Source organism: Chinchilla lanigera, unplaced genomic scaffold, assembly GCF_000276665.1.
Source record: "Chinchilla lanigera isolate Chin_1 unplaced genomic scaffold, ChiLan1.0 scaffold00051, whole genome shotgun sequence".
NCBI lineage: Eukaryota > Metazoa > Chordata > Mammalia > Rodentia > Chinchillidae > Chinchilla > Chinchilla lanigera.
Window position 1 is genome coordinate 6,175,152 of NW_004955452.1, and position 13,064 is coordinate 6,188,215.

The 13,064-nt window shown below is 51.0% G+C and overlaps 1 protein-coding gene across 1 annotated transcript in view; it reads left to right on the forward strand.

Annotated features, from left to right (window-relative positions):
• Window positions 1–925: 925 nt before the first annotated feature.
• Zdhhc18 (zinc finger, DHHC-type containing 18) overlaps window positions 926–13,064 on the forward strand; it is a gene marked incomplete at its 5' end in the record, with an annotated part of 35,593 nt that continues 23,454 nt past the window's right edge. Inside the window, 1 exon segment of the mRNA XM_013519585.1 lies at window positions 926–1,086. Within this exon segment, the coding sequence (XP_013375039.1) occupies window positions 926–1,086 (161 nt within the window).

Below are 13,064 nucleotides of genomic sequence, written 5' to 3' on the forward strand. Positions count from 1 at the left end.
TGTTCCCTGAACCAGCTCGGGCCAGAGGCCCCCAACAGACCCCATTAGGGTTACATCCCCGGTGACAGTGGTAGTGGCTGAACTCACCCCTGTGCTTGTTCTTCTGCATTATCTCCTTCAAGGAACCTTTCCTCTCCTTGTCTTCCCTCCCCTGAGAGAGCACGCGTCACCCCGAGTGGCAATTCCCTGTTCACAGGTCTCTCTTCCCCACTAGACCATGAGCCGCACGGGGGAGGGACTGGTGTCCTATTTGTGGCCATTATTCCTGCTGCTTACTGAAAGTGTTGCCTGGCACAAAAGAGAACCCGGTAAATATTTGTGGAGGGAGTGACTGAATGAGTGAGTCGATCAGCGTTGCCGTGGATGGTTCATCCCAGGTGGCCACGGTCCACCTCATTGCCAGTGGCTGCCTCGAGCTCTGGGTTTAGAGGGGTTTGGAGGCTTCAGATAAATGCTGGGGTTAAGAGCGCTGGGGTCAAAGCTGGTACAGGGGTGCAACTATAGACCCAGCTTTCCAGGAGACTGAGGTGGGAGGATTGCTTGAACCTAGGAGTTTGGAGCCAGTCTAAACAACATAGCAAAATGAAACCCTGAAATTGTCTCTTAAAAAGAAAGAGTGCTGGTGTCAGGCATGATGGTGCAGGCCTGTAATCCCAGCACTTGGGAGGCTGAGTCAGGAGGATCATCACAAGTTCAAGGCCAGCCTGGACTACATAGGGAGACCTTGTCTCAAGAAGAAAAGAAGAGAGAAAAAGAATGCTGGGATCTGTTGGTCACACCTGCCCGGGGCTAGGGGTGTGTGTATAATGATCGATTAGTGATGTCTGACCCAGGCACTTATGGGGGGTGGGGGTGGCTATGCAGGGAGAAGCCCAGGAGCCTTTGGGATATCTGCTAATCGTGCTTTCTCCATTTCTCCTTGTAGCTGTCCCTACCTAGCCAACAAGCTGACCCTCGCCATCCCCATCATTGCTGCCATCCTCTTCTTCTTTGTCATGAGCTGCCTGCTGCAGACGAGTTTCACGGACCCTGGGATCCTGCCCCGGGCCACAGTCTGTGAAGCAGCTGCCCTGGAGAAACAGATCGGTGAGGCTTAAAGCTGTCTGCGTGGTTCCCTGGGGGGAGCCCTGCTTTCCTCTTCCTACACTTTGCTAGGGACTGGGGACAGAGTAGTGAACAAGGCAGGCTGGAGCTGACACTGGCGTAGAGAGAGGCAGCTGATAAACAAATGACCATGTAAATATGCAAGAAATGCTAGCAGTGAGGGCTGTGCTGGCAGCCAGCATGGAACTGAGTCCTTCCTAGGAGCCAGGCACCATTTTAAGCTTTTTATATCTTGATCTTATTGAATCCCTCAGCGATCCTATGGAGTGGGCACTGCTGTTATCCCCTTTTACTGATCAATTTAATTGGGGCACAGAGACGTGAAGTAAATGGTTCAGGATCGCATGGTAAATGGAAGAATTGGGGTAAAGCCACAGGCAGTCTGGCTAGAACCCCTGCTCTTACACAGTCATGTACCCTCATTCATTCAGTCAGTCATCAAACATTTACTGTGTACCAGGCACTTTTCTAGACGCTGGTGCTATGACAGTGAATAAAACTGATGATAATCCTTTCCTCATGGGGGTGACATCCTAGGGGAGGAGAGGGACTGAGAGCGAATCATTAGGTACGTCGGTTGTCAGACAGACGCAGAGAATGGGGAGAGAAGAAAGAGCTGGAGGAGAGCAGTCGGTCTCCAGTGTGGCCACAGGAGGTCCTGTGACAGAGGTACGTCTGAGCAGAGAGGCCCAGGCCCACAGCCTCCATGGCCCGGGCTGGGGTCTGGGAGAAGAGGGGTGCAGTGGGCGTGGCTCAGTTAGACGGGTGGTCAGCGCAGGCCGTGCATCCCACATGTTGCGGTAGGACGACAAGGGTCTGCACAGCAGAAAAGGGAAAAGCCCAGAGTGGTGAGCAGGTTAGCAGGGCCTGACGAACAGCAGAAAGGTGTGTGCGGCTGGCTGGCAGGCACCCTGGGTGACCCCTGATTCCTCCCTGCCTGCTGTGTGGGTTCCTTAGGCCACTGGGCCCTGGGGCTGGGCTGAGGCCTTAATCTCAGTTTGCCCCACCCAGCTCCTTCCTGCTGAGAAGTGACGTGTGTATTTTCACACCTCGGGGGTTTCCGGTCTGCGGTTGGCTCCTTCCCCTAACAGGATGGTGTTTACAGAGGCTTTTAAATGCCCAGCTGGCCCTGTAGAGATCTAGTGGCCTGTAAATGTCAGAGCCCTTCTGTATCCACCGCTGGAAATCCTTTCAGTAGTTCTGTGCAGCAGCTTGGGAGGGGGCCGGCGGGGAGAGGATGTTCCCTGGAACTTGGGCTGTTCTTTGTCGCCTTCTTGTGCCGAGCTGTCCACAGCCACACCCTCAGCTATGTCTCTCCCCGTGCGACTTCCTTCTCTCCCACACCTGGGCCACACGACCCCAGGACTCAGCTTCTCAGTGTCCTTCTGTCGGACCTGGGCCGGTCTACCTGGCAGCTGCGGTGACTTGGCACCCGCCGGTTTCTCCTCCCCTTCAGGTCAGGGCTGATTGTGAGGCAGGATTATTGTTCAGCTTAGCCAGACTCAGGGCTGGGGGCAGCCCGGAATCCTCTGGCGTCCTGTGAGCTGCGCAGTAACGATGACAGCAGTAATCCCTGTGTTTGGAGAGAGCTTGACCGAGCCCTCTGTGCCTCCCACCCGCCATCCCTCCCAGCCCTGTGTGTGGACAGCCCTGTGAACCCAGTGAGTGATGCAGGCTCCGAGCCGCAGTCACAGGGCAGGGAGTGGAGGAGCAGCGTGCAGCGCGCACCCTCCCTCCCAGGCATCTTGTTTTGCCTTCAGAGAAGACAGCAGAGACTCATTCCCTTCGTCCTTCCGTCTCCACGTTGGTGTCCCGCACCCCGAGCCCCGTGGAGCCTGCCCTCCGTCACACAGTCCCACCGCCTCCTTCTCTGGCCCCGTGCCGCGTCGTCAGTACTGCTTCGTTCTTTCCCCTGCAGTGTGGGACGCATGTGTGTTACTCCCCTTGTCCTTGTGTAGAAGGCTCAGGGAAAGGATGGATGAATGACTAAAGAACAGGAGCCTCTGCAGAACCCTCCATGCTTCCCCCCGGGACAGGCTGAAAGGCTGTCAGGGGTCTCCTGGTGAGGCCCAGTGTGAGTGATTCTCTGCTGTCCTTACACAGAGGGATGCGGGCTGGTGTGTGTCCTGCCCGCTGCAGCTTTCCAGCCTAGGGCAGTGCGGGGTGGAAGGCCTGACAGGCCTCCGTGGTGAGGCCGGGCTTTGCAAGATGGTTGGAGGGATCGGGAGTACCCACCACCTGGAGGACCTGGACAGGTGATAGTGGAGCCCACACTGAAGTTTGGGTGGATTAATGTCCGGAACAAAGAGAAGGCGGAAGTGGCAGGAGGAAGGACAGATGCGGGGCACTGAGCGAGCCACGTCGGCTGAGCATGTGGAGTATTGTGAGGATTCGGGAGATTTCCCTCGGAAGGGCGAAGTCAGTCTTGTAGGGGCCAGAACGTCCGGACCTAAGACTTTCCTTTGGAAATAGTCACCAAGTCTTTTTTTCTTTTTTTGAGTCAGGGTCTTCCTATGTAGTGGCCTTGAACCCACTATATAGCCCAGCCTATCCTGGAACTCGAGGTGGTCCTCCTGCCTCAGCTTCCCAAGTGCTGGGATTACAGGTGTATTCTACTACACCCAGCTAAACAACTCACTTTTAAATACACATATCTACCCATAACAATATTTCAGTCAGTGGTGGGCCTCATGTGTGACTGTACTCACATAAGATTATATTGCTTGATGGTGTCATGGGTCTTAGTTTGTACAAGCGTCTTCTGTGATGTTCTCACAGGGAGGAAATCACTAGCCACATAATGACACATTTCTCAGAATGTATCCTTATCCTTGGGCAATGAGTAACTATATTTTAAAAAGAAAACTTGTATCACCTCTGTAAGTGGAAAACCACTTTGCCCTGGTAGAAGATACTCAGATAAGCAAAAACAACCTTACAGCTGTCCCGCTGGTTACATTGCCTGTGGAAAGGGTCCCTTTGAGGCTTGTGAGGTTCGCAGTGTTAGGCAGTAAAAGCTGAGACTTTCCTTTGATGGCATCAAAGGCTTGACAGTGAGTTGGGAAGAGAATAATTTTCTGATCACGCAGTTCAGCGTGGCTTAGTGGTGGCAGAAACAAATCATCTTCCAGCCTTCTGAGCTCGCCCCCTGCTGGACAGGCCCCGTAGCCCGCCTTCCCCTTGTCCCTACATACACCCGCCCCCAGCACCCCAGCCTAGCCCTGCGCCCGGGAGTGTGTGCCTTTGCTGGCTCATGCTGTTCCCTCTACCGTCCTGCCCGCCTCCCCGGGTGAGCCTGCTGCCTCGTTCTTTCTGATCCAGCGGCACTGTCAGTTCTTTCCCTTCCTTGCCTGCCTCGTCCTGCTTGACCCTGCTTTTCCCCTCTGCACTCCCAAGGCATTATGTATAGACACCAGTGTCATAATTGACTGGCTCTGGGTTAGACCTTGATATTCTGTCATCTCTTAAAATCTGACACAGTGGTTATTTTTATTACCCACTGTAGAGGTGAGGAAACTGAGGCTCCAAAGAGAGGCAGAGCAGCTTCCTCAAAGTCACAGGCTGACAAGTAGTCAGGTTCCCAGATGAGATCAGGCTGCTCCGGAGTAACCCACAGTGGCACTGACTCACTGTCCCTTTCACCTGACCTTTGGGTTCCATGCTGCTCTGTGTAACTCTGCCCTCAGGCCACGCTTTTCCCGTATCCTCAGCCCTAGCCCTAAGCTTGATAGGGGTAAGGGCTGCATGAACCTCCCGGAAGAACTGCAGTGGTGACCCAGCTGGAGTCCTGGGTTCTGTGGCTGACCTTGAGCTGGGCCTGGCAGCCTGGAGACCATAGCCCTGCAGCTCTTTCCTCCACAGGGGGCAGCACTGGGGCGGCTGACTCAAGCTGTGGGTGCAGCTCAGTGGTAGAACACTTGCTGAGTGTGTTAGTTACCTTTCTCACTGCTGAGACAAAATGCCCAGCACCCAAAGTTAGGGAAGGAAAGGTGTATTTGGCTCACAGTTTGTAGAGGTTTCAGTCCATAGTCGGCTGACTCCAGCCAGGACGGCATGGCAGACAGGCATTGCAGAGAAGAAACAGTCCATGGTGGGCAGAAGGTAGCAAAGCAAGCAAGGTTCTTTCTGCCCCTTTTATACTCTGTCTAGGTTACTGGGATTAGGGTGGTGCCAAACCAATCAGTGGACTGATTTAGTAATCACTCACCCTTAATCCTAGCATCACACACTCTAGATCCAACCACCTCTGAAAAAGCCCTACCTATGACTGCATGAGGCTTTGAGCGGACATTTAGACCCAAACCATACCACTGAGCATGCATGAGGCCCTGGGTTTAGGCCCAACCTCCTCAGTAACCCAGGGCCAGTCCTGGGGGCCTTCAGTGGCAGCCTTGGCTATTCAACCTGTCTTGGAGTGAGGAGGCCCCAGGATGCGCCTTGATCAGGCAGTGGGTATAGAGAACTTCATTTGCTTCCCACAGCTGTTCAAAGAGGTTGAACCCTCCTCTCCAGCTGGATCCTCGTAGGCATTGGCTCCCCATCTGGAAAGGCAGTAGAAGGGCCTCAGTAGTGTGAGGGCACCTTTGTTCTTCTTGGGAAAGAGGAGGACATAGCGAAAGAGCCCTGGATTTGGAACTTAGATTCCTAAAGGCAAGGAGCATATTTTATAATCACTATTCCTTAGCCGGGCGTGGTGGCACACGCCTGTAATCCCAGCACTCGGGAGGCTGAGGCAGGAAGATCATTGTGAGTTCGGGACTAGCGTGGGCTACAAAGTGAGCTCAAGGCCAGCCTGAACTGCACAGTGAGACCCTGTCTCAAAAAGATTTAAAAAAAAAAAAAAAATCACTATTCTTCCTTCAACAAGTTTTTTGATTTTTACCCAGGGGCTTCCCACTGAGATACATGCTCAGCCCTTTATTATTATCATTATCATTATTATTATTATTTAAAATCTTGCAGTCATGTTTGAAAGAAGGAGCACACAAACGCCTTGGGAGACATGGGTTCTAATTTCAGCCCTACCTTTGCTGTTGGCATGGACTCGGCTGCCCCTCTGTGAACCTAGGCACACATCCACTTGCCCAGCCCCAAGTGTTCCCTGTGATCCAGGGAGATGGGCAGTGTCAGCACCTTGACAGTCCTGTGCTGCTGCTGAAACCGTGAGCCTTTCGGTGGGGAATGGCCAGTGGACTTGCTCTGGGCCCTGGGCAGCTGCCAGTGGTGGTGGCTGCAGGGAGGAGCAGGGCAGAGGTTCTGAGGCCGAGTCTGGGGCGGTGTCTGCTCAGCAGTGTTTGGTCTGGGGATGAGCCGTGCGACGGCTGCCCTGCGCAGCCTCCTTTGACCCAGCTCCAGTGACTGCCGTTCCACCCGGATGGCTCCCTTGCTCTCCTGCACCTCTCACCACCTCCCTGGCTCTCGGCAGTTGTGGTTGCAGAGCTTCACTTCCTTTTTCTAGAGTTGTAGAGGGGAAGAGGCCTTGCTGCCCGAGGTCCGAGCGTGTTTGTAGGCTGTGCCCTCTCTGCCTCGGGGGGTGGGGGCTGGGCTCCCCTCTGCCCTGGGAAGGGCCACTGGGGACCCAGTGAAGATTTCAGTAACTTCTCTCAAGCTCAAGAGGGCCTGTGGCTGTCCTCATTCTCAGATGCACTGTGTTCTGAGGGTTTCTTTATAATTCAGTTATGTGTGACATAGTATTTCATAGAACAGTGAGTAGTTTGTGTGTGTGTGTTGGGGACTGAATCCAGGGCCTTCACACTGAGCTACATCCCCAGCTCTTTTTTATTTATTTATTTTAAATTTTGAGTCAGGGGTTCTTGCTCAGTCACTAAATTGCCTGGTCTGAGCTCAAACTTGTGATCCTCCTGCCTCAGCCTCTCAGTGCTAGGATTACAGGCATGTGCTACCATGTCTGGCTAATATTTATAGGCTGGGCATCCCTAATCTGAAAATCTAAAATCCAACATACTCCAAAACCCAAAACTTTTTGAAGCTGTTATGAAACCACAAGTGGAAAATTCCACACCTGACTTCGTATGACAGTTTGTAGTCAAAACGCAGGCACACTGAAAATATTGTATAAAATTACTTTCAGCTTATGTGTACCAGGTGAATATGAAACATGAGTGAATTTCATGTTCAGACTTGGGTCCTGTCCCTAAGGTGTCACATGCATATGCACAGATTGCAAAATCTGAGAAAGTCTGAAATTCAAAACACTTCTGATCACAAGCAGATGAAGTCCCAAGTTTGGGTAAGGGACAGCCAACCTGTAGCAAGTTCTTGTTAGGTGCTAGACTCTTTGCTAAGCCAAACTTGGTGAATTCTAACCTGATCCTCCTAGCCAGCCTCTGAGGTAGAGTCCATTATATTTTATATTATTTTTGGCAGATGAAGATACAGAGAGGTTAGTGACCCATTTTGCTCAGTTAGTGACCAGTTGGGTGGAGATGCGTACCAGCGTGCCTGTCTGTGCCAAGCCTGTGTCCAAGTCTAGGAGACAGCAGTGGGCACGTGGCCAGGAGCGGGGACCCTGGGGACATGGAACAGCATTCAGGCTTGGGTGTGCAGTAGCATTAACAGCCTGGAAGGAGATGGTAAAGCTCCCTGGCGTGTTCAGGACCAAGGTCAGTGGCCTGAGTGTCACCCGCACTGCCCAGTGGCCCACGCAGCCCTCACCACAACCCTGTGGCCGTCCCATCTCTGTTTTATGGCTGAAGGAACTGAGGCTCGGAGAGGGGAAAGGACTCCCTGGAGTGGCAAGTGGGTGGGATTCTAACCAGGATTCAGACTCCAGAGCCTGTGCCCTGCTGTGTCGGGCAAACAGTGCTAGTAAGAGCTTACCTCTTGGCAGTGCCATTGTGTGTGCTGTTTCCAATCCTTGCAACCTCGCAGGTAGATGTCATTCATTCCTGTCCATCTGCACATGCTGCACAGAGCTGAAGGAACTTTCCTAAGCACTTGCTCATACATGGGAGAGTCAGGATTTGAATCCAGGCCCGCCTCATCCCAAGACGTGTTTCTCTGCCGTCACCTGCCCCGTAGTTCATAGGCTCAGGCCTGCCCATTATTGCACTGTCCCTGCTCTGAGGCCCTCCAGCCTTCCCAGCGAGACGGTATGCGCTCGAGTCCCGCCACGGCATCCGGCAGTGCTGGGTGAGCCCAGTGCTCTGTGTGGGGCTGGCGTGGACCAAGAAAACAGGAAGGGCTGAGAGTCCTGGTGAGCCTTGGGGTGGGGACGGGAAGGCCAAGGCACGGGGACTCGGGGAAGGGCGGTTGGGTCCCAGATGCGAAGTTTGTCCTTGAGCTTCTGATTCAGGGGAGGCCAGTGAGGGGGTTTGAGCTAGGAAGCGACTTGGAAGGGGTGTTTAGAGGAGGCGTCAGCGTGTGTGGGCAGGGATGAAAGGCTGAGGTGCTGGGGGCAGAGATTCTTCCGGGAGGCTGTGTGGTGATTACAGCCTGGCGTGTTGGGGTGATGGGGGTGGAGGGTGAAGGGTTATGAAGGAAGGACCAGGCCAGACTTGGCAACTGGCCAGGCAGGCAGGAGGCAAAAGAGGGAGACTGCAAAGAAGCCTCAGGACTGAGACTGCACTGTGTGACCTGGCAAACCCTTAACCTCTCTGGGCCTCTGTTTTCTTGTTAGAACGGAGGAAGTCAGCAAGGGGAACACTTTTCAAGAATTTACCATGTACCAGGGTCTGTTTTAAATGCTCCCTGAGGTTCCTTCCAGTTCCTGGGTTATGGCATCAGCAAAAATAATGAACCAGGCAGGGAGTAAAAACAGCACCTGCTATGACACTGTAAAGTTACTGAAAGACCTTAGGCCCGCAGTTTGTAATGTTGGGCTCACCTCCTGACTCGGTCATGTACTAGCTGTATGGCCTTGGCAAGGCAGTGACTGATTTATGGATTGTGATACTGAGGCTCAGCCCAGAGCCTCGCACGTGCGTGGCAAACACTGTCCCACTGAGCTACACTCCCAGCTCAGGACAAGTCATTTATCCTCACTGAATGAGTCTCAGCGATCGCATGCAGGTGACAAGTGTAATCTTGCCTTGAGGGGCAGGATTCCTTCCTCAGTAGTTCTGTGAACTCCCAAACAACACTGAGGTGGGTACTATTATTATTCCTTTCGGTGACTGGGGAAACAAGCATGGGGTAGTTCAGTGATTTTCCAAGTCACACTTGTAGCAAATTGTACCATAAGAGAAACGCAGCCAATAAGAAGTGGAGGGCCAGGCGTGATGGCGCACACCTGTAATCCCAGCACTCAGGAGGCTGAGGCAGGAGAGCATTGTTGCGAGTTTGAGACCAGCCTGGGCTACAAAGTGAGCTCAAGGCCTTTCTGAACTGCATAGCGAGACCTTGTCTCAAAAAGACAAAAAAAAAGAAGCAGAGGCAGGATTTACTCACTATTCTGCCTGGTCCTACTGTCTTCCAGGTGAAAAAGACGCTTAGAGAAGTTCACTTGACCCAGACTCACATGCAGCCAGCCAGTGACAAAGCCAGGTCTCAGAGTGTGTCCCGTGGCCTCGGAGCCCTTACCCTTTACCATGCGGCCAGGTTTCTGTGTGTTGGGGTGTGTGTGTGTGTGTGTGTGTGTAAGTGTGTTTCCCTGTGTTGCCCAGGCTGTTTGATCAGTCCTCCCACCTCAGCCTGCCGAGTAGCTGGGACTGCAGCTGTGCGCCACCACACCCAGCTCATGCTGCCAGTGCTCAGGAGGAAATGCTCGGATGCTTTGCTGCGTTTTGAACATGTTAGGGTAAAGATGATTGTGAAACAGCCTAACAGAGATCCCTTTGTCAGGTGGAAATGTGAGGCTGGAGTCTGTGCCTCACCAGTACGTGTCAGTCACCTGTGGTAGTGCCTGGCACGTTGGCAGCACGCAGTGAATAATCACTGGCGGCAGGTGGCCAGCTGGAGACGTCATCCAGTGCGAGCCAAGCTGGGAGCCGCTGAGGGCCCGGGGCCTCAGGCTGCCGCGTGTGACTCTGTGCCTGGGACGGACCCACTCCTCCGGAGACTGTGGTCCTCTGTGACGAGTTCTGCAAGGCTCAGTGGGTGGGGTTTTGGGCTTTGCATGTGGCAGACCTGGGTTCAGATTCTGCTCTGCCAGCATACCAGCTACAGGTCCCTCGATAAGTTACTACAGCCCTTCTTTCTTTTTTTTTTTCCTTTTAATGGACGTATAAGGGACTTACCCAAAATCTGCCCGTTATCAGTGTTCTGTTGCGTGAATGTTCCCAAGCTGACTACTACACATGGGATCAGCATGCAGACCGCGGGAGTTTATAGCCACCATCCTGGGAGTGACCCCTTCCACTCACTGTTCCCCTTTAGAGATAACTGCGGCCCTTATTTCTAATCAGTAATCCTGTTGGGTTTTGCCTGTTTATTGTTTTTAGGTATCTGGCTTCTTCCTTTTACACAATCTTTTGAGGTTTATTCATATTGTTGTGCGTAGTGGAGGATTGTTGATTCTCATTGCTGTACAGACTGATTATCTGTCTATCTATCTATCTATCTATCTATCTATCTATCTAATTTTCGAGGCAGAATCTTACTATGCAGTTCAGGCTGGCCTTGAATTCACTATGTAGTCCAGACTGGCCTTGAACTCACAACGATCCTCCATCCTCAGCCTCCCAAGTGCTGGGATTACAGGCGTGCGCCACCATGCCTGGCTTTGCTGTATAGAATTCTGTGGTGTGGATACGTACATATTTCTAATCTGTTCTACTTCTGGACCATTTGGGAAGTCACAGAGATTGGCTGTGCAGGTTCCCGTGCATGTCTTTGGGTGTGCGTCTTCTGATACACAGCTCCCCCAGGCAGGTGCCAGGAGTGGGATGCTGGGTGTACAGATGCTCTGCTTGGGTGGCTGTTGCCAAACAGTTGTCCACATGGTCACACGGGATTTCTAGTTGCTTTTTTTTTTTTTTTTTTTTTGCCAACACTTGATATTTTAATTTTGGCCATTTTGGTGCATGTTTAATAGTAGTATATTGTGGTTTTAATTTGTATTTCCTTCCTGACTAATGAATACAAGCACTTTTGTTGTTGTTATTGTTTGTATCTTTATGTAGTTTAGGCTGGCCTTGAACTCCTGGCAATCCTCCTGCCTCAGCTTTCTGACTGCTGGGATTATAGATGTGCACCACCACACCCAGCTCAATCACTTTTTTGTGTGTGTATTGACAATTGGACAGTTCTATCTGTCTCTGTCTTTTTTTGTACTGGGTTTGAACCCGGGGCCTTCACACTGAGCCACATCCCCAGGCCTTTTTATTTTTTATTTTGAGACAGGGTCTTGCTCACATTGATGGTGGGATTGAGCTTGTGATTCTTGTGCCTTAGCCTCCCAGAGTGCTGGGGTTACTGGTGTGCACCACCAAGCCTGGCTTGATGCCTTGTTTCATGAAATGCCTGCTAATGTATTTTTCCACATTTGTATTCAGTTGTCTGACTTTTTCTTACTGACTTATAAAAATGCTTTATATATCTTAGATATAAATCCGTTGTCAAATAAATATATTGCAAATATTTTTTCTGCCCTGAAGTTACCTTTTCAATCTTACATCTTTACCTGAAGAAAACGTCCTAAATTTTCTTTTTCTTTCTTTCTTTCTTTTTTTCTTTCTTTCTTTCTTTCTTTCTTTCTTTCTTTCTTTCTTTCTTTCTTTCTTTCTTTCTTTCCTTTTTTCTTTCTTTTTCTTTCTTTCTTTCCTTCTCTTTCTTTCCTTCTCTTTCTTTCTTTCCTTTCTTTTTCTTTCTCTCTCTCTCTTTTCTTTCTCCTTCCTTCCTTCCTTCCTTCCTTCCTTCCTTCCTTCTTTCCCTCCCTTGCACTCTCTCTCTCTTTCTTTGAGACAGTCTCCCTGTGTAGTTCAGGGTGGCCTTGAACTCACCATGTAGACCATCCTGGCCTTCAACTCATGGTAATCTTTCTGCCTCAGCCTCCTGAGTGCTAGGATTGCAAGCATGCGCCACCACACCCGGCTTCCCTTATGTCTTATTTAAGAAAATTTTGGCTGTTCTAGCCAGGGATATAGCTCAGTGGCATAAGCATCTGCCTGGCAAGCGCAAGGTCCTGAGTTTGATCTCTGGTACAAAAAATAAATAAATAAATACATAAAATTTTTTTTGGCTGTTCTAGAGTCATGAAAATGTGTGTGTGTGTGTGTGTGTGTGTGTGTGTGTGTGTGTGTGTGTGATTTTTTTTTTTATCTAAAACTTTGCCATTTAGAGCTGTAGTCCATCTGGATTTGAAATTTGTGTTTGGTGGGAGGAAGGGACGTACCTAGCCCACCCCCATTTTATTTCTAGCACCATTTTCCGTTAATGCACCACTGTAGCTTTTGTCATAAACCATATGATCATACACAAGTTGGGGCTGTTCCTGGATTCTCTTCTGTTCTGTCGGTCACCATTTCTACCTTTGCACCAAAATCAGGCTATCTTATGTACTGTTGCTTGTTTGTTTATCTGTTTGTCTGTCTGTCTGTCTGTCTATCTTTTTGAGACAGGGTCTTGTTATGCAGTTCAGGCTGACCTTGAGCTCACTTTGTAGCCCAGGCTGGTCTTGAACTTGCAACGATCCTCCTGCCTCAGCCTCCCGAGTGCTGTGATTACAGGCATGTGCCATCACAATTGGCGTTGTTATATTTTTTGTTTGTTTTTGGGACAGGGTCTCCCAGTTGGGGCTGGCCCTAAAATCACTATGTAGCCCAGGCTGGCCTCCAAACTCACAGAGATCTCCTGCTTCAGTGTCCCAAGTGCTGGGATTACAGGCGTGCTCCTACATGCCCAACCATATCATATTGATGTTTGGCATGATAAAGGTATTTAACTTTGTTCTTCAAGAATGCCCTGGTGGGGGCTGGGGATTTAGCTCAGTGGCAAAAGCGCCTGCCTGCAGGCAAGCGCAAGGTCGTGAGTTCGGTTCCCGGTACCAGAGAAAAACCAAA